At 43.9% G+C, this 22,350-nt stretch overlaps 1 protein-coding gene across 1 annotated transcript; it reads left to right on the forward strand.

Annotated features, from left to right (window-relative positions):
* Window positions 1-518: 518 nt before the first annotated feature.
* On the forward strand, window positions 519-16,503 carry LOC115652615 (uncharacterized protein At2g34460, chloroplastic-like). Its single transcript, XM_030564923.1, has 5 exons — window positions 519-725; window positions 3,103-3,244; window positions 4,346-4,547; window positions 7,687-7,854; window positions 14,273-16,503. Exons 2-5 carry the CDS (start codon window positions 3,110-3,112, stop codon window positions 14,428-14,430), a joined length of 663 nt encoding a protein of 220 aa, XP_030420783.1. The 5' UTR covers window positions 519-725; window positions 3,103-3,109; the 3' UTR covers window positions 14,431-16,503.
* The last annotated feature ends 5,847 nt before the right edge of the window (window positions 16,504-22,350 follow it).

The raw sequence follows: 22,350 nt of genomic DNA on the forward strand, positions 1-22,350 counted from the left end.
CCTCACCCTGTCACTGTGGTGTTTATACACCCCATCCCAGGCCCCCACTTGACTGAGGCATCTAGGCACTACCCCAAATAGTAATCAATGTGCTCAGGCAGCAGCAGACTCCACTGTTCTACAAATTTGTTCTGCAAAATCAGGATTCCTTGAAAAACTGAGATCCCACTTCAGCGAATCCCAAAAGCAGTTTCTGTGGCTGGATTCAGTTAGTGGCAATTTGTATTGCTGACAGCCTAGCTAGTGTGGTTAATGGGTGGCTTTTACCCTTGCATAACTTTTATGTAACAGTACACCGGAGGCGTGGCAACATCCCAGCATTGCATACTCCCTGCCTGTGACTTTCTGCTGCTGTTAGCAGGATTGTTCATGTTGTTCAGATAAAAGGGAACAGGGCTGGACTGTGGGAAATTAGTGATAAGCCTCAAAATACATAAAAAACAAACCAAAGGTGATTAAGACATTTTTAAGCACATAAAACATTCACAGAGGCAGAGTCTGTATGAGGTAGGGAGGGGAGGGGTCAATTCATACATGCTCAGATGATTCTGTTTGGAGAACCTAGTGTAAACACAACAGAAAAGGAAACCTGAGTCCAGTTCCAGCCTCCCCTACATAAACGCTGTAAGACTCTCTGGAGAGTTTGGTGCAGAGCTACTTCTAGCTACTGCTCTAACCAAGGGGCACAGTCATCTCCCATTGCTTGTCTCCAGGAAGTGATTTTGGTAAGTATTTGTTCTAGCTGGTATTAAAGGATGGGCTGGGGAAAAGTCATTTCTATGCTCTCATCTGTCTCTTTGTTGCTGAGAAGTGGTGTTGGGTGGGGCATGGAAAACTTGGCCTGTTTAAATTTCTATTGAATCATTTTATGGAAGATCCTGGACTGATTATATGATACAATAAATAAGCAGCCCTCTCTTTCTCAATGATCCCTTGCCCCACTGCTGCTGCTACTCAATGTGACACATGAGTATATAGAACAAACTGATAGTGGCAGGGGATGGACTGGATGATCTGATAGTCTTTTATTGCTGTAATATCTCTGAATGTAGTGTATGTGGTGACAGGGGGAAGAGGGAGTTTCTGGTGGGGGGAGCATGAAGCAGATAGGGAATAGCTGTTCCAAACAATTCCCAGAAGGGAACAGAGCAGCACAGCGGTGAACTCGAGAGAGAGCTCTGCAAAGAAATAAGATAAATAGCATATGCAGGTACACACACAAGCACAGAATTCAATTTCAGTCTGAAAATGTAGCAATGGCAGCTAGCAGAAATCCCTGGCTCCAGAGGATGATTCAGCATTCTGAAATGATACAAGCAGCTGTCTGCTTGATTGCTCAGCGGGCCTGATATCCAGGAAACAGCACAGGGCAGAGAGGCACGGGGCGAATGAGGTGTAGTTCCTCACATCCCAGAAGAGGTGGCTACAATCTCCTGCTCCACCTCTCCCTTAGCAAAGAAGCCCACCCTGCTGCTGAGTAGGTACAAAAGGAAGGGAATTTAAATCCTCAAAACCACAAATCTGAGCCAATTGAGTTGCCGAAAATTATGTACCTTTACGTTACGGTTTGTCAGGCTGCTTTCTAGGGTACTGTACTAAGAGTCAGAAGGCCTGGGTTCTATTCCCTGCTTGTTCTGTGGGTTTGGGCCGATCACCCCATCTCTCAGTGCCTCATCTTTCCGATCTGTAACATTAATTACTCTTATAAAGTACACTGAAACCTTCGATGCAAAGTATATAGGAGCTAAGGATTCCTTATTCATTCTTATGTTGATCTCACTTCCAGGATCAGGGACCCATTGTGTTAGGCGCTATATGGACATACAAAAAGATAGGCCTAGACTGAAAAGCTTACAATTTAATAAAAGACAAGACCTGATAAGTGGGTGTAACAAACAAACCAAAGCAGGGAACAGGGGTGGGAGAACTTGGGTAACTGGAATAGGAACATGTGGTTGTGCAGAATAGTTCTGTGCACCTCTGGATGGCCTTGGGTCTTTTTTAATTATAAGGTAAATGTAAGTAAATACACCGAGACTGTTGCAACAATCTGCCCGGTATGCCCCGAAGTGTGAGGCACCACGCAAACAATGGCAATGGGGAGCAAAGTCTGGGAGGAGCTAGAGAGAATGATGAGATTCCCAGCTGCCCCTTGATCCTGCTGGGAATGTACATTGCACCTAAACATTTCTACACACTTTACCCATCATAATTTCCACTGCAGATAGTTGACTCAAAACAAATCAATAGCCATGTTAACTAGAAGTGCTTCCAATGTCTACATTTTGGAGCGAGCACAAATGAGCTTCCAATCCTGGGTCAACAAACTCACTGGTGCTCTAAAAGTAACTGTGTAAACAGTACTTGGAAGCTGGAGCTCTGAAGCCTTGAGAGGGGAGTGGGCTTCAGAGTGTGATCTCCAGCCCTATCTGCAACTTCAAAGGACTGTCTATACAGCTATTTATTTAGAGTACTAGCACGAGCCCCACTGGACCACCTATGTCAACCTGGGCTCTCACTTGCTCTGAAATGCTAATGTCTGCTGTGTAGACATACCCTTAGGGGTTGATTGCCCTCGCCTTTGAACAGGTGATGGTGAGGGAATCAGATGAGAGAGGGTCACACCAAGAAGCTTTTCTGCATCCTGTACAAGAGCCAGGGACAACTGCAGTCTATGCCTTTGGTGGACTACAGTGACTGATTCCTTCATGTCCTGCTGCAGCATCCTTACTAGCCTACAGAACTTGCTAGCAGCAGAGATGGGGAACAGGCTGAAAAGAGCTAACATGCAGCACAGGCTGTTCACTCCCACCCACCACTTGCACTGGGGAGTGGGCGAAGGGTGTACCTCCTGAGAATCAGTCTCTCCTAGAGCGTTCCCTTGCAGTCATGTGACTCCATAACACAACATTGTAACGTACACATTCTGGTCCCTAGAGAGCTACTGTGCCGAAATCAAAGTTAAACAAGAAACTTGAGTTGGATCTTGAAAGTGACTGTCTTCCTGAACATCGAGACACCTTTTTTTTTTCTCTTTTAAATTTAAATACCAGGCAGCTATTCACAACCAAAACCATTCTCAACCTTGCCTTTTCTTTGCAGATAAGTTATGAAGCTGTCGGTTCTTGGTGCAACAGGTCAGTCCGGTCAGTTTCTGGTCTCACAAGCGTTACAGCAAGGCCATGAAGTGACAGCACTTGTGCGGAATGTCACCAAATTGACTGTTCAACATAAAAATTTGAAGGTACTTCATTACGTAAATACTAAGCAGATAATAGTTTGCTATATGAGGCCAAGGTTTGCTCATGTGACTAGTGATTTTGGGTACCTCAACTTGACACTATAGAGGGGCCTGATTTTCAGAAGGTGGGTGCTCAGCACGTTCTAAAAATTGTGGTCATTTTAATGTGTCTCAAGTCAGGCAACCAATAATGCAAGCAATGAGGACCACTAATTTTTTTTTATCTTGGCCTAAATATATTCTATATTTATCTACTGTACTTACATTGCCTTTGGATCTGATCCAAAGCCTATTGAATTCAATTGGAGTCTCTCCATTGGATTCTATATGCTTTGGATTAGCTTCTATATAGCTATTGTAACTCAGGTTGGGCAAATGATTCTACATAAACATGTCAGCATGCCCAATGGCATCTAAATTATTTGTGTGGCATGTGATCTCCATTAACTAGATACAGCACCTGCAGATTCCTGCCCTACTAGAAATTCCCATCTTACTTTCTGAGCCAGTATCTCTACAATCCCAGGAGATTTTATGTTAAACCACATTTCCTGCTATTTTTGTCTTTAATTTTAATGCACTTTTATGAGCGCCCCAGCTACAGTTTGGGTCTGGGAATTGAAAGGGTGGAATTGCCAAAGGCTCTGTTCCTGTAGAGTGCTGATTTTAGTGGGATTTGAGAGCAGTTAGCAGTGCTCAAGAGATGCGCAAAGCTTGCAGGAATGGGGTCTAGCTGCCTCAGAGAAGAGCTTTACCAGACACCTCGACTGGAGTGACCCTGGAGAAGAGAGCATTGACTTTGGACCAGGCAAACAAAGACGTGAACACACCCTTGAAGACTGGGTCCTCCCTAGAGCCTGAGCCTCTAGGCTAGTATCATTAGTCTGTGGAGCTGGGAGGCACTGAACTCCAGTGCAGTCCAGTGTATTAGGCAGTGGGCAGGGAGTTAGGCTCTCTCAATTCTATTCTCAGCTCTGCCACTGAGGTGCTGAGTAAACCTGGGCAAGTCACTTCATCACGCTGTGCCTGAGGAGAAGGAAATGTTGATGGGTATGGAGGGGAGAGAAGTATTGACCAGATTATGATATTATTAAATCTTTTTAGGTGGTGGAAGCAAACGTCTTTTCAGCAGAACAGTTGTCGGGACATTTTCAAGGTCAAGATGCTGTCATTTCCTGCTTGGGCTTCCCCTACAAGATCTTTTCAGCAATTTCAGGATACACAGATTCAATGGAAGCAATAGTGGCTGCCATGCGGCTAGCTAAAGTGAACCGTGTAATAACCATGACATCATGGTACACTTCCCGTGAGTACAGTAATCAGCGGATTGTTCAAGTGCATCCTTCCAAACATTGGCTCGAGAGAGAATGAGGCAGGAGGAGGGGTAACCCTTGTCTACTGGGTAAAGGGGATTTTGGTGTCTGAGATTCCTGAGAACCTTGAACTGAAGATTAAGAGAGTCTCAATACTGAAGGAAAAAACAAGCAGTTCTGTTGTTGAGCAGGGATAAAATTTTAAGAAGCAGGAATTGACCTAACCTCCTACATTGCCTTGCAAGCCAATAGGACTTAGGCTCTTGAGTCACTTTATTATTTGTAAAAAGAACGGGAGTACTTGTGGCACCTTAGAGACTAACAAATTTATTTCAGCATGAGCTTTCGTGGGCTACAGCTCACTTCTTCGAATGCGTAGAATGGAACACACAAACAGGAGATATTTATACATACAGAGAACATGAAAAGGTGGAAGTACGCATACCAACAGGAAGAGTCTAATCAATTGAGATGAGCTATCATCAGCAGGAGAAAAAAAACTTTTGAAGTGATAATGAAGATGACCCATAGAAGGTGTGAGGAGAACTTAACATAGGGAAATAGATTCAATTAGTGTAATGACCCAACCATTCCCAGTCTCTGTTTAAGCCTGAGTTAATTGTATCTAATTTGCATATTAATTTGAGTTCAGCAGTCTCTCTTTGGAGTCTGTTTTTGAAGATTTTTGGTGCAAAATTGCCACCTTCAAGTCTGTCACTGAGTGGTTAGAGAGGTTGAAGTGTTCTCCCTCTGGTTTTTGAATGTTATGATTCCTGATGTCAGAAGTTCTCCTCACACCTTCTATGGGTCATCTTCATTATCACTTCAAAAGTTTTTTTTCTCCTGCTGATGATAGCTCATCTCAATTGATTAGACTCTTCCTGTTGGTATGCATACTTCCACCTTTTCATGTTCTCTGTATGTATGAAGATCTCTTGTCTATGTGTTCCATTCTATGCATCCAAAGAAGTGAGCTGTAGCCCACGAAAGTTTATGCTGAAATAAATTTGTTAGTCTCTAAGGTGCCACAAGTACTCCTGTTCTGTTTGGGGATACAGACTAACACGGTTGCTACTCTGAAACCTTTATTATTTGTATTACTGTATTGCTTAGGAGCTCTAGTCATAGACCAGGAGCTAGGTATTGTAAACACAGAACAAAAAGACAGTCCCTGTCTCAAGGGGCTTAGGGCTTGTCTACATCACAAAGTTGCAGCGCTGGTGAGGGGGTTACAGCGCTGCAACTTAGGAGGTGTACACATCTGCAGGGCATCACCAGTGCTGCAACTCCCTGTTTGCAGCGCTGGCGGTACTCCTGTTTTGTCTCGGGTGTAGAGGATCCAGCGCTGGTGATCCAGCGCTGGTAATCAAGTGTAGACACTTACCAGCGCTTTTCTCGACCTTTGTGGAATAAGCAGGTATCCCAGCATACCTGAGGATACCTCTCTGGTAATCAAGCAGGTCTCCTTCCCCACGGTTTGCTCCGGTGTTCTCCGAATCCCCCCCCCCCCCAAGCGGGTCTCCTTCCCCGCGGTTTGCAGGGGGGTTCGGGGAACGCGAGAGCAAACCGCGGGGAAGGAGACCTGCTTGCTCGGGGGTTCGGGGAACGCGAGAGCAAACCGCGGGGAAGGAGACCTGCTTGCGGGGAGGGGGTTTGGGAAACGCGAGAGCAAACCGCGGGGAAGGAGACCTGCTTGCGGGCAGGGGGTTCGGGGAACGCGAGAGCAAATCGCGGGGAAGGAGATCTGCTTGCAGGGGGATTCGGGGAACACTGGAGCAACCCGGGGAAGGAGACCTGCTTGCTCTGGGGTTCGGGGAACGTGAGAGCAAACCGCGGGGAAGGAGATCTGCTTGCACGGGGGGTTCGGGGAACACGAGAGCAAACCGCGGGGAAGGAGATCTGCTTGCACGGGGGGTTCGGGGAACGCGAGAGCAAACCGCGGGGAAGGAGACCTGCTTGCGGGGAGGGGGTTCGGGGAACGCGAGAGCAAACCGCGGGGAAGGAGACCTGCTTGCGGGGAGGGGGTTCGGGAATCGCGAGAGCAAACCGCGGGGAAGGAGACCTGCTTGCGGGCAGGGGGTTCGGGGAACGCGAGAGCAAACCGCGGGGAAGGAGATCTGCTTGCAGGGGGGTTCGGGGAACACTGGAGCAACCCGGGGAAGGAGACCTGCTTCCCCGCGGTTTGCTCTCGCGTTCCCCGAACCCCCCTTGAAGCCTCCCAACAGCGCTGCAGTGTGGCCACATCTAACACCACTTGCAGCGCTGGTTGCTGTAAGTGTGTGGCCACTCTGCAGCGCTGGCCCTATACAGCTGTACTAATACAGCTGTAACAACCAGCGCTGCAAAATTGTAGATGTAGACATACCCTTAGAATCTAAGTAAGAGGCCTTTGAAAAATTTTCCCCATATCCCTTCTTGTTGGATTTCTAAGCAGAACCCACTAAAATCCCCCAAAGTCCTGCATACAGCCTGGGATAGCTTCTTCAGAGACTGTCTTAGCTTCATTTTTTCCAAAAACCTCCAATCCTATCCAGAATATGACAAGGATCACGATAAATTACGCTGCATTTCATGTTACTGGACAATATATCCTGCCTGGTGCATTTACAAATAGAGCTCAGAATTTGGTGAACCAGTTTCACAGTTCTACAGGCCAGCCTCATTTGGTGGAAGATGCTGATATACTAGGTGTTACAGTGCCTAGGCCCATGCTAATCTACAATTCCTTCATTTTATTGGCTAGTTAAATAGCTAAACACTGGAAAACACCTTTCTTTTGACTTTTGTTAAAAAAGTGATTTTTAAATCTGGAGGACAACATAGACTAAGGTCTGCTGGAAATTCTCCCTAAGCTTCCTGGTTCCCTCCGGCAGTCTCTTTCCCTAGACTTGCCCTCCCCTTAGTAATGCGTACCTCTACCCTTACTATAGTGAATCAAACTCCCAAAGAGCTTCACAAGGAACTCCTCTGGGTCTACGTTCCCTCTCTGGGTCTACCTTCCCTCTTCTGTCCCAGTACCTAGACTGATGCCATCTCACTTGAGAATGCATGAGTGCAGGGAGAGCCAACAGAGCCAAACTCATATTCAGGAATTCTGTGAAAAGAGTGAAAAGAATGTCTCTTTCCTTACAGCTGAGTCTGGACAGAGCGCTCCACTGATGGTGCGTTTTCTCCTCCTGCCACTCATCAGAAGTGTGCTTACCAACATGAATCAGATGGAGAACTACTTAGAGAAGGAGTGCAGTGACCTCAGCTGGACGGTAGTGAGGCCACCAGGACTTCAAAATGTTCCAGCCACAGGTAAAGGAACTAGGGTAGCAGCATCAACTGTGAGAAAGCTTTGATGACTGTATAACCAGTAAGTAATATGATGGCCGTATGGGTGATAAAGATGTCCATTCATTGCCTACTGTCCTTATTTTGAATAGATGTTAAGCACCTCCTGCAGCAGGTGCTGATTGCCTGCTAAGTGCTATCATAATACAAATACAAATGTAGTCAGAATCAAGGCCAGAGTCATGGCCCAAGACCTTATTGTGCAAGATGCTGTACAAACACAGAACAAAAAGATATTCCCTGCCCCCAAGAGCTTACCTTTGGAGTTTAGGCCACTCAATATTTTGCAAGATCTGTTAGCTGGCTTGAGGGGAATTGGTAGAGCTATCTGGAAAAGAGTGCAGAGCAACATCTAGCCAGTACCGTTAATTACTTACAGGTGACCCAAACTACTAAGAACAGAAAGCACGAAAAGAAAGTATTAAATGGATTTGAAAATAAATGTTTCCAATATAGGAGTATCAGTTATATGTTAACTACATCATTTAGCCAATGTTTCCAGGGACTGATATAGCAAACCAAGGATATACTAACCAAGGATCTGATCCAGTGCCCATTTAAGTCAGTGGAAAAACTTTGAGGGGCATTGGACCAGGCTCAAGGATAATAAGTGGAAAAAACACTGAATTGAAGGAACACTATCAAAGAATAGGCAGGCCCCAAATTTGCCCTACCTGTTACTTACTTCATGCCATGCATGCAGCAAGATCAAACCCTGTTGAGTTCAGTTTTCCATTCTAGAGTAAAGGTAGAGCTCTTGTTAATTTCATTTTGCCATGACTGCGACAGATAAAGCACTAGACTAGAGTTGTGTGAAATCCAGGGAGCTCAATGGAGTTCAGACAAATCCCTTTTAGGCTTCATTTCATATAAGCTAGCACCCTCTCCCAGTTTGAATTTTGTGAACCCAACATTCCAAAGCAAAGCTCATCTCTAATTGACAATTTTCTGCTGCTTTGACTCATACTATCACTTTTCCCAGGGCTTTCCTCTATGCCAGGGGTGGGCAAACTTTTTGGCCTGAGGGCCACATTGCGTTTCTGAAATTGTATGGAGGGCTGGTTAGGGGAGGCTATGCCTCCCCAAACATCCAGGAGTGGCCCAGCCCCTGACCTCTATCCAACCCCCCTCCTGCTTCTTGCCCCCTGACTGCCCCCCCGGGACCCCTGCCCCATCCACCCATCCCTGTTCCCTGACTGGCCCCAGACCCCCCCACCCCGACTGCCCTCTGCCCCCATTCAACCCCCCTGTTTGCCACCCTCTGACCATCCCGACCCCTATCCACACTGCCGCCCTCTGACCACCACCCAGAACTTCTCTGCCCTCTATCCAACACCCCCTGCTCCCTTACCGCGCTGCCTGGAGCACCGGTGGCTGGCGGCATTACAGCTGTGCTGCCCAAAGCACCAGGACAGGCAGCTGCGCCGCCCGACTGGAGCCAGCCACACCACCATGTAGCACAGAGCACCGGGTCAGGCAGGGATCTGCAGCTGCGCTGCCTGGCAAGAGATCGCAGTCCCACCTCCCAGACCATTGCACTGGTGGCAGAGTGAGCTAAAGCTGCGGGGTGGGGGGCTAGCCTCCCAGGCCAGGAGCTCAGGGGCCAGGCAGGAGGGTCCCATGGGATGGATGTGGCCCCTGGGCCATAGTTTGCCCACCTCTGCTCTATGCCCAGGTTTGTCCATACTCACACCAGGGACACAGAAAGACTGACAAACCTCAGTGCATGTTTTCGTCATTCTCACCGGAGTTTGTAACTAACAGTTTTGCCTTGATTCATTTTTTGTTAAGAATGTTTTTGCCCTGCTGTGTAAATCACATTTTGTAATTGTACTCTCACACATAAAAATCACACTCATCCCAGTCAGAATCATACAAGTGACAATTTTGCATGTATAGTCACACTAGCATCCATATATGTCACAATCACACTGTGAGGTATCTGAACACACAGTTGATCATGTACATGTAAGTGCTCTGGTGTGTGCTGTAGGCTTACGATTGTTTGTGAATTTTTACACACATAACTGGGCTTCTGTTTTTGAATGTATGGTCCTAAACATCTTTCAGTATAGCAGTAAAGCCCCTTAGGGCCTTACATTCTTCAGATCCTGTGAAGGATACAGACCCCAGATTAGTAAATCTTTGTGTTTTTAATTGAAAATCCTATTTATCATAGTAATAAAATAAAACACCTGTAAACCCCAACCTTCAACAATTACACATTTTACACCCATGAGTAATCCTGTTGCAGTCACTAGGATTAATCCCATGAGTAAAGTTCCACATGTACTTAAGTGTTTGCAGGATCAAGGGCTTAGATCCCAATCCTGGGAGTTACTGAGCTGCTCCTAGGAGGTGCTGAACACCCTGGACTCTTAACAAAGTCAGTAGTCAGAACTAAGAGTGCTCATGACCTTGTGGGAGTACTTACCATCTTACAGGATCAAGCCTCCAGTTATTCACAGAACACTTGTGGTTAATTTTATAAGACTAGCAGCAGGAGTTAATTCTTAGAGGAAAAAAACAGGATATTAGAGGACTGATAGTATATTAACAAGCAAAGCTGTTTTGCTGGGGATAATCCCAGTGGTTTAAAAAGATTTAAACTGTTCCATGATCAAATAAAGTGTATCCTACAGAAATTCATGGAATTAATTGTTTTCCTGTGATCATTGTAAATGAGTTAGAAAAATAATGTCAGCATTATCTGTGAGGCTTCATATTAGCTTAATAAACTAACAAAGATCTTTGTTGCAAATAGGAAAAAAAAATGTTGGGATAATAGATCTCACTGCATTCTTGCAGGATAGCAAAATCCACAGCAACTGATTATTAATGATCATTTATTTTAATTAAGTTCTCCCCACTGATCCCCAGAGCTGGAGTTTGTCAAACGCTGGTTGTTAAAAGTCATTGTACATGGTAGTTCTATACAGTCCTTTTTGAGCACAATGGAAACAAGAGGGAGCTAGAACAAGGTATCTCACCATGTGGACTTTATTGCTGGGGTGCCCCCTCATTTTTAGTAAAGATTATTGTTATCAAAACAATGGAGTTTACTGTACTTAAATGTAAAATCTAATTTCACTTGAACCTGTCACAGACCTGGGATCTTGGGCTGATCAGTGTAAAGGCAAAAGCTCTTGACCCTCTAGCTAAGGGGTGGGCAAACTACAGCCTGGGGGCAACATCTGACCCTTCAGACATTTTAATCTGGCCCACGAGCTCCTGCCAGGGAGCGGGGTCTGAGGTTTGCCCTGCTCCGGCCCTCCAGCTGGGGGCTTGCCCTACTCCACATAGCTCCCAGAAGCAATGGCATGTCCCTTCTCTGGCTCCAATGCATAGGGGCAGCCAAGGGGCTCCACACACTGCCCCTTCCCCAAGCCCCAACCCTGCAGCTTCCATTGGCCAAGAACCATGGCCAATGGGAGCTGCAGGGGCAGTGCCTGCGGACAGGGCAGCACGCTGAGCCACCTGGCTGCGCCTCCTCATAGGAGCTGGAGCAGAAGACATGCTTCTGCTTCCAGGAGCTTCTATTTGAATCTGAGCTCATCTCTCCCAGGACCTCAGCCTCAACTTAAATTCCCCATTTAAAAATGAACATGTTTATGTTTACCCATCAAGCAAAATGCTATCAAGAAACAAGTTTATGTTATAACATTTCCCTTGAGGTTTCCCAGCACCTTAATGTTCACAGCTAGCACCTGATAATTTCCTGTCAGACCACAGTATATTAAAAGAAACTCCTCCAGTTTATCAAATTTATTTTTTTTAAACCCACACTCTTTTCCAGGAAGAGATGTTGGTAGTTCAAGAAGAAACACCTTTAAGAGGGTGATATTAAATGCATATTGAAAAAACAATATTCCTATAAGGATGCACCATGGACTAAAAAAGAACAGATGTTCATAAATCTGCACTTTGTGGAGAACATTGGGAGCTGTATTTTGAAAGCAATGGGCACTAAGCACTTACGAAAATTTGGCCATTTCTTTTTGGTGCTGAAGTGGTACTGAACTCTTCTGAAAATCTGGCTCAGAATATAGAACAGCAGAAGCTCTTTGTTCTATCATAGCTATGACTCTCTCTGTCTGGGGGAGATTGTAAAACCAGATGGTAACTTTTTTTATACCATATCAGTTTATAAACCTGATACATTTGATGCATCCAGAGTATGTCAACTGGCTTCAGTATTATGATTCTGGATTTACACTGGCATAACTGTGAGCAGAATTTGGCTTCCATTTTTACAATAAAAAATGAGAAGGAAAAATAAATGAATTGGACTCTTAACGAAAATTACCTTGCAGGGTAGACGCTTGTCAAAAACACTGTTTACCTGCTGTACGCTGTTTATTAGCCAAAAACAGCTAATACATTCTCTCTGCAACGCTGAACAACATTTTATTAATGGGAAACGTTGCCACTCCCACCTTCCTTGCTCCATCATAAAACAGTAACAAGACCCATTATAAACATTTGTCAAACTTCCAAGGAGATTTTAATAGGCTTTTCTGAAGGGAGGCTAGGTAATGATGTGCTGCAGGCAAATAATATTATGTATGGAATAATTGTTGATCCTGGGGTAAGGTGAGGCAGAACCTGCTTCAGAGTGGCTCATTACTTTATAAATAATACAGACTGGTTGTTATAGAATAGACCTCCAGCCTGATTTACAGTACAAATAAATAAATGATAGTGATATAGATACTACTAATAATATGGCAAATACTACTGTAATGTTATTTAGAAGTTGTTTTTCAGACTTTATTTTAAGAAATTTAAATAAGTACAAGTGCAGTAAGGAAGTCAGCTGAAAATGAGCAAAATTTCTTCTTAACGTACTACAAGGCTAAAGAATCCTGTATACAAGCAAAAACTAGCTTGATAGTAACATACTAGACAAGGTGATTACTTACCACACTTGGTGCATTCATTATTGCTATTTAATAGATCTCTTCAGCCAGGCTTCAGCTAGTGAAAATTGGTAGCGCTCCTGTGACTTCAATCAGTGTTCACTGGCTGAGGATCTTGCCTCTTAGGTGGCTACCTGAAGGTTAAGCAGGGTTTGTAACAGGAAGAAAAGGAAAGAGAGAAGATAGAGAAAAGAAGACATGAAGAGAGTGATAGAAGTCTTTGGGGAAGGGAGGGAGGGAGGCGATGTAGCTACACCTAGTCTATCACATAATATTTCGTAGAAGTCCTTGAAGTCCACCAATGTAATATACGCCATCATATGCCAGCAATGCCCCTCTGCTATGTACATCGGCCAAACTGGACAGTCTCTACAGAAAAGGATAAATGGACACAAATCAGATATTAGGAATGGCAATATACAAAAACCTGTAGGAGAGCACTTCAACCTCCCTGGCCACACTATAGCAGACCTTAAGGTGGCCATCCTGCAGCAAAAAAAACTTCAGGACCAGACTTCAAGAGAAACTGCTGAGCTTCAGTTCATCTGCAAATTTGACACCATCAGCTCAGGATTGAACAAAGACTGTGAATGGCTTGCCAACTACAGAACCAGTTTCTCCTCTCTTGGTTTTCACACCTCAACTGCTAGAACAGGGCCTCATCCTCCCTGATTGTACTGACCTCGTTATCTCTAGCTTGCTTGCTAGCATATATATACCTGCCCCTGGAAATTTCCACTACATGCATCTGAGAAAGTGGGTATTCACCCACGAAAGCTCATGCTCATGCTCCAAAACGTCTGTTAGTCTATAAGGTGCCACAGGATTCCTTGCTGCTTTTACAGATCCAGACTAACACGGCTACCCCTCTGATACTTGAAGTTATTTAGTTACCTAAATTCTCAACCTTTTTCTTTCTGAGGCCCTCTCAACATGCTCTAAAAACTCCATGGCCTACCTGTGCCATAACAACTGTTTTTCTGCATATAAAAGGCAGGGCCAGCATAAAGTGGTAGCAAGCAGGGAAAGTGCCTGGGGCCCACGTCACAGGGGACTCGGTGAAGCTAAGTTGCTCAGGCTTTGGATTCAGCCCTGGGTGGTGGGGATTGGAATCCCAGACTTCAGCCCCATGCAGTGGGGCTTCAGCTTCCTGCCCTGGGCTACAGCATGTCTAATGTCAGCCCTGCTTGGCAGACCCCCTGAAACCTGCTCGGGGGCCCCAGACCTCTGGTTGAGAACCACTGACCTAAAGCAAGTGGCAATACTTAAGAATGGCCACTATATTTCCTGATTTGTCAAAGATATAAAATAGTACCTTTCTATAGCTATTGCTTAAAATTAACTTGATATTTCATACCTGCATTGGGGTTGAGCAGGTGAGAATCAACTGAAATGTAGTTTTGACTCTGCAGTTCTGGTTTTTCCACCCACTGTTCATATCAGTTTCTATTTTTCTCCTACAGACAAAGAAATCCTGACTCATGAAGGCTATTTCGTTCCTGATCCAAATGGTTACCCAGTAACCAACTCAGTGGCAAGAGGGGATGTAGCTCGCTTCATGCTGTCTCTCCTCAACAGTAACGAATGGCTAAAAAAAGGAGTGGCAATGTGTACAAACTAGAGGTTGTATTTTTCTTTGGCAGGATAACGTAAGTATCAACCCCAAAGCAGCGGCAAAGAACTTTCAAGCACTTATGACACAAGTTAGACTTTTTCAAAAGAAAATTCTATTATGGCAAAATTACAATAAAATAGTAACATACTATATCATACATTACATATTCAGGATCAAGTTAATATTCAAAGAACCTGGCTAAAGAAGTTGCAGTTTGTTTGAATCTTCATTTGTCTTTTCACAAAAGAATAATTTTCACTCATGATCCTCAGAGGTGATAAGCACCAGTAATTCCCTCTGAAGTCAATGAGAGCTTTGGGTCTTCCACATCTCCATTAAATTCGGCCGTAAATGTTTTCTATAGTTATCAAATGCCTCAGCTTTGCTCTACCATATAACCACTCACAAAAGACATTTACTGCTTCAGGTACTCCATCACCGCAAATGTTAGGACTGATTCTCTTCTCACAGTGGCTTGACAGCAGTGTAGCTGCATTGGAGTTGCTCTTGATTTACACTAGTGTAAGTGAGAGGAGAATCCAGCCCATAATCGCTTTTTGTACCTAGAATGTTAGCCTCCTAACTATGTTGTTTATTCTACTCTTCAGCTAAAAGACAGTATCCTAGGAAATCTAAATATATGAACAGTGAGCTACAAACTTCTTGTAGATTTAGGAGTTGAAGGTCATGTCATTAATTCACATCAGCACACAATCATTTGTCAGGTCTGGTTAAATTGCTGCTTGGCGGTGTCCCTCAGCTCTTCTTAAGGGAAGCCTTTCTAGGATACATAATCAAGGCAGCATTGTATCTTCAAATATGGGGGAACAGATTTGATACGTTTATATTGAATCTTACAGGTTTTTAAACCAGTTGATTGTTCTTAATGACACTCTGTGCCTTGCTGTATTCTGTTTTTAAAGTTGAAAGTCTTTTTGTATTATTACTTAATGTTGCAAATTTTACTAGTTATCATCCTCCTATCTTTGACATTGTTAGAACCAGCACTGTTTTCAATGTCAAAATACCAGTGATTGGACTATGGATAAGAATTGCTGTTCACAACTGAATATACTCTGCCACCAGAGCAGACGTGTGATAATGCTATGCCCAAACAACCCAGGGTGGACATGCTGCTGCCTCCTCAGTGCAGGTTCCCTAAACCTTTCTGTCCAGCTGTCCAGGTTCCCAACCGCCTTCTTCCTCAGTGCAAGCTCCCTTTTCCACCCTTCCCTCTGCCAGGGCCGGCTCCAGGTTTTTTGCTGCCACCAAAGGAAAAAAAAAAAACAAACGGAGTGCCGCCCCTTGAAAAGTGCCTCCCCAAGCACATGTTTGGAACGCTGGTGCCTAGAGCCGGCCCTGCAAGGTTTCCCACATTAGCACCACCCAAACCTTCAGCCTTCATCTTCCTTCCACACCCAGTGCAAGTCAATAGTTATCCTCATTACCTCTCATCACACATTAAGTACTGGTCCTTATTGCTGGGAACCTCTGTCAATGGTGGACTCATTCCCAACTCCCTGGTCTATACTGCTGGCAGCCGTTCACGTCTCATAGACCTGATCTGCTGGGTGCTTTGGAATTGATAGTACCCAGGAGCTGCACAGTATAGCACAGGATAAAATCCTTAATAGGGCATCAGTTATCCATGACCCTAACAGAGAACTTACACTTTTTATACTCACTTTGGGTAACTGCACCTTCTCTGACAGTGCAAGGACTGTCATGAATGCTGTGAAAACCAAAAGAACACGAGGTCTATCTTACAAAAACATATGAGGTCATTCAAAGGAAAGTGATTGGTTTAGCTTAGTTTTTATCCAGATGTCTGGTTTTGAATGATTTTTGGTGACTACTTTCAGAGTATGGTTATTATTGTGAATATCAGTGTTTTTTCTTATTCCTATCTCAGTTAACTGTACATGTTCTGAAAGCATCCCAGCCAGCCTGGGCACAGTTAAAAACAACTTTGCAACACTCATCACTGATACAAATAGGTTTTTAAAGATGCACATTGCAAAGATAAATGATGATAAATCCTATTTTAAAATATAATAAACTAATTATTTCTCTTACCAATAAAATACATCTCATTTATTTTTATGTCTCATTTCATTTTGAAATAGTTCACCTTCACAGGACAGAAATGTGGAAAAAGAAATAATCCCTAGCTATCTGGAATAATGTAGGACTCATAGCTTAAATCTTTTGTTACACATTCACCTTTGTGATCATTAACATTTGTGTGCGTCAAGGAACCTCGCCTTTTGCCTCAACTTGCATAACTCCAGACACAGTCATTTAATGTGGGTGAAACTTGTCCCAGCAGAAACTTTTGCTTAATTAATGCATAGTGTCTAAAAGTCAGCAAACCTCCTGGACTGGCCTTTGTGGTTTATTCCTTCCAAGCTAGAGAAGGAGCTGAACTCACACTTTATCAACTGAAATAAGGAGACTGGTCAGATTTCCATTGCCTAAACACAATAATTCCTATCGAGTGTAATTTTGGCTACAGTAAATATCAAGAGTAATCATAGAAGTGCAGGACTGGAAGGGACCTCAGTAGGTCATCTAGTCCAGTCTCCTGCACTCAAGGCAAGACTACGTAATAACTAGACCATCTCTGACAGGTGTTTGTCTAACCTGGTCTTAAAAACCTCCAGTGATGGAGGTTCCACTACCTCCATAGCCAATTTGTTCCTGTGCTTAACCACTCTTGACAGTTAAAAAGTTTTTCTTAATGTTCAACCTAAACCTCCCTTGCTGCAACTTAAGCCCTTGTCCTATCATTAGAAGTTAACAACAACAATTTTTCACCCTCCTTGTAACAATCTTTTTTGAACTTGAAGACTGTTATCTTGTCTCAGTCTTCTCTTCGCCAGACTAAACAAACATGATTTTTTCAATCTTCTCTCATAGGTCATGTTTTCTAGACCTTTTATTATGTAATTTCATGAGGAGTTTTCTGGTGCTATCATTCCCAGAAAACTATGCAGCATGATTTAAAACTAAGTGTGAACATTTCTACAGTGGGTGCTAGCCTCATACTAATACATGATTATTTATTTGTTACAGAAGCACAAAAAGTTATTATAATATTACATTGTCCTCAAAACTGTGCTCAGAATTTGCAGTCAAAGTCTCTCCGCGTACAGTTGCTACTGGTAGCAGCTCCAGAAGCTATGAAAGACTCCCACAACTTCCTATTATCATAAAGCTTATTATACACTGCTGGAAGAGGATTCCTCTTATAAGTCACTACTCTCAAGGCACTAATGAATGTGTGCTTTTGGGGCAGGAAGCAAATACCACACCAAACCCTCCTAACAGAATCAAAACTAAACAATGGGACCTTTGTGGGCCTAAGGCGTAATCTAACTCTCATTGAGGTCAATGGGAGTCTTTCCATTGACTTCTATGGGAATTGGATCAAGGCCATCCATACATAACATGCAATATTACCAATGCTCTGATAACTAGAATTAAGAACACAAAGGCATTACTTTATTATCTGAGGTAGTAAACTGCCCACTGCTTCCTGCCCGCTTCCTCTAGAACAGGGCAAGCAGCTGGCACCAATCACCGTTTCAGTAGGGAGTTGGCAGGAAAGGGTACTTAAATCTGAATCTATTAAACCACCACCATCTAATTGCAACCTCTATTACAGAGCCAAGCTGTTGCAATTCAGTGATGATGATGCATGTGGTGTTCTGCTCCATTATCTCGCATGGGATCAATGTCAGGCTGACAAGCCTATAATTATCCAGGTCATCCCATTTATCCTTTTTAAAAATTGGCACAACGTTAGCTTTCTTCGTTTTCTGGAATTTGCCCTGTGCTCTAAGACTTATTGAATATCAAACTTAACAGTGTGGGTCTTAAGTCTGCAGCATGTAACTAGAATAGAACATAGAAATATTGAACCAGGATTTTTTTGGCTGATTGGTATATACGGGATCTTATTATTGTTTACTATTTTGCAATAAGTAATTATCATTATGATTCCAAAACTAGGACCTTGTATCAGGGTAGTAGCTTTCTCTTTGGAAATGTCAGAGAACTTTTGCTCTGTTTTAGCCTGTCTGTAACTTCCTTTCCTTCCACATGCCATCTCAGCTAACAATTCAGATTTGCAAGTCAAGTCTGAATCAAGTTATCAAATCCTTGCCATGCCACTCCAGAAGCATAGAGTCTGACTACAGCTCTGAGGTCCGGACAGATTCTAAATCCAGACAAACAAACCCTGAAGAAGGAGGAACCAGTGATCAGCAGCCTCTGCAAAATTCTAAAACCAATCCTGTGAATACTAGTGTGATCACAGTGGACAGAAGTCAGTGACGTTTGGGATGGGATGCGACAGGCCTGAAAAAATATTTTGCAAGCCCACCCAAAACTGCTAAGGCTGTCTGTGCTTCCAGCTACAGAGTGAGGAAGAAAAAGCTCTTTAAAACTTTAGAAGAAAGGAAACAAACATACCACAGTATGTGCCAGCCTACTACTATGAGAAATGACCAATAAAGCCAGGTCTTCTGCATTACCACTGTGAAATTGCCCTTTACACAGATACTTAACATGTAAATCTGGGCACTGCTCTCATATCAATGAAGTTAGTGAAATTTGAATAATATTTTTGCACAATAATCAAGAGATTGGTCTGTTCCTAGTGGAAAGACAATCTTTGAACTAATAGACTAATTACAAAAACCTTCCTCACATGGTGCTTGATAAAAAAAAATTGGAACTGGCATAAAAGGACTAGCCTAGGGGTCAGCAACCTTTCAGAAGTGGTGTGCCAAGTCTTCATTTATTCACTCTAATTTAAGGTCTCATTTGCCAGTAATACATTTTAACATTTTTAGAAGGTCTCTTTCTATAAGTCTATAATATATAACTAAACAGCAATATCATCAATCTATCCAACTACACACTCAGCCCAGAAGAAAAGTCTGTCCTATCTCGGGGACTCTCTTTCTGCCCTGCCACCCCCACCAACATGATACAGTTCTGTGGCGATCTGGAAGCCTACTTTCGCCGTCTCCGACTCAAAGAATACTTTCAGGACAACACTGAACAGCGCACTGATACACAGGTACCCTCCCACCAACAGCACAAGAAGAACTTCACATGGACTCCTCCTGAGGGTCGAAATGACAGTCTGGACCTATACATTGAATACTTTCGCTGATGTGCACAGGCAGAAATTGTGGAAAAACAACATCGCTTGCCTCATAACCTAACTCGTACAGTACGCAATGCCATCCACAGCCTCAGAAACCACCCTGACATTATTATCAAAGAGGCTGATAAAGGAGGTGCTGTTGTTATCATGAACAGGTCTGACTACCAAAAGGAGGCTGCCAGACAAGTCTCCAATACCAAATTCTACAGGCCACTTCCCTCAGATCCCACTGAGGAATACACTAAGAAACTGCACCATCTACTCAGGACACTCCCTACACTAACACCAGAACAAATCAACATACCCTTAGAGCCCTGACCAGGGTTATTCTATCTACTACCCAAAATCCACAAACCCGGAAATCCTGGACGCCCCATCATCTCTGGCATTGGCACTCTCACTGAAGGACTGTCTGGATATGTGGACTCTCTACTCAAACCCTATGCCACCAGTACTCCCAGCTATCTCTGTGATACCACTGATTTCCTGAGGAAACTACAATGCATTGGTAACCTTCCGGAAAACACCATCCTAGCCACCATGGATGTAGAGGCTCTCTACACAAACATCCCACACACAGATGGAATACAAGCTGTCAGGAACAGTATCCCTGATGATGCCACAGCACAACTGGCTGCTGAGCTCTGTGCCTTTATCCTCACACACAACTATTTCAAATTTGATGACAATATATATCTCCAGATCAGTGGCACCGCTATGAGCACCAGCATGGCCCCACAATATGCCAATATTTTTTTAGCTGACCTGGAACAACGCTTCCTCAGCTCTCGTCCCCTCATGCCCCTTCTCTACCTACGCTACATTGATGACATCTTCATCATCTGGACCCATGGGAAGGAGACTCTGGAAAAATTCCACCACGATTTCAATGGCTTCCACCCCACCATCAACCTCAGCCTGGACCAATCTACACGGGAGGTCCACTTCCTAGACACCACGGTGCACATAAGTGATGGTCACATTACCACCACCCTATACCGAAAACCTACCAACCGCTATGCCTATCTTCATGCCTCCACCTTCCATCCTGGGCACATCACACGATCCATTGTCTACAGCCAAGCACTGAGGTACAACTGCATCTGCTCTAACCCCTCAGACAGAGACCAACACCTACAAAATCTCCACCAAGCATTCTCAAAACTACAATACCCGCACGAGGAAATAAGGAAATAGATCAACAGAGCCAGACGTGTACCCAGAAGCCTCCTACTGCAAGACAAACCCAAGAAAGAAACCAACAGGACTCACTGGCCATCACATACAGTCCCCAGCTAAAACCCCTCCAACGCATCATCAGAGATCTACAACCCATCCTGGACAATGACCCCACACTTTCACAGGCCTTGGGTGGCAGGCCAGTCCTCGCCCACAGACAACATGCCAACCTGAAACATATTCTCACCAGTAACTGCACACCGCACCATAGGAACTCTAGCTCAGGAACCAATCCAAGCAACAAACCTCGATGCCAACTCTGCCCACATATCTACACCAGCGACACCATCACAGGACCTAACCGGATCAGCCACACCATCACCGGTTCATTCACCTGCACGTCCACCAATGTAATATACGCCATCATATGCCAGCAATGCCCCTCTGCTATGTACATCGGCCAAACTGGACAGTCTCTACGGAAAAGGATAAATGGACACAAATCAGATATTAGGAATGGCAATATACAAAAACTTCAACCTCCCTGGCCACACTATAGCAGACCTTAAGGTGGCCATCCTGCAGCAAAAAAGCTTCAGGACCAGACTTCAAAGAGAAACTTCTGAGCTTCAGTTCATCTGCAAATTAGACACCATCAGCTCAGGATTAAACAAAGATTGTGAATGGCTTGCCAACTACAGAACCAGTTTCTCCTCTCTTGAATTTCACACCTCAACTGCTAGAACAGGGCCTCATCCTCCCTGATTGAACTAACCTCATTATCTCTAGCTTGCTTGCATATATATACCTGCCCCTGGAAATTTCCACTACATGCATCTGACGAAGTAGGTATTCACCCACGAAAGCTCATGCTCCAAACGTCTGTTAGTCTATAAGGTGCCACAGGCTTCTTTGCTGCTTTTACAGATCCAGACTAACACGGCCACCCCTCTGAAACTAAACTCTTGTTGTATGTAAAGTAAATAAGGTTCTTAAAATCTTTAAGAAGCTTAATTTAAAATTAAATTAAAATGCAGAGCCTCCCAGACTGGTGGCCAGGACTTGAGCAGTGTGAGTGCCACTGAAAATCAGTTCGCGTGCCATAGGATGCCTACCCCTGGATTAGCCTCTTTCGTGTAGAACTGTCAGTCCTTACTAGCTCCTGTTTCTCTCCTGTTCGACAAAGTAAACTACAGCCAGAGCAGTTAATGTCAGCAATGCTATGTGAGCAGCAGCATACAGCACACATGCTTTTGCACAGTCAGTTTAAACTGAGAGAGCACAAATAATCTCAGCTCGCCTACTGTTTAAAGGCAATAGAATAAAGTGCACATTTCTGCTTTTCTAGTAAAGCATAAATTCTCAAACTTTTAAATTCAGCATATTATTTCATACAAGGTAAAACTTGAGGGGCAACCACTTCCCCTCCTGACATTTCATTCTTTCACTGCCTGGTTCTCAAACCGTTTTATTATCTGGACCATTCCCCAGACCACAATAAGAACTACTGTTATAAAGTAGCATGATCATTTTCTGTCCTTTACAAATTTCCAAATGATCTCTAAAAG

The sequence above is a fragment of the Gopherus evgoodei genome, chromosome 5, assembly GCF_007399415.2.
Source record: "Gopherus evgoodei ecotype Sinaloan lineage chromosome 5, rGopEvg1_v1.p, whole genome shotgun sequence".
NCBI lineage: Eukaryota > Metazoa > Chordata > Testudines > Testudinidae > Gopherus > Gopherus evgoodei.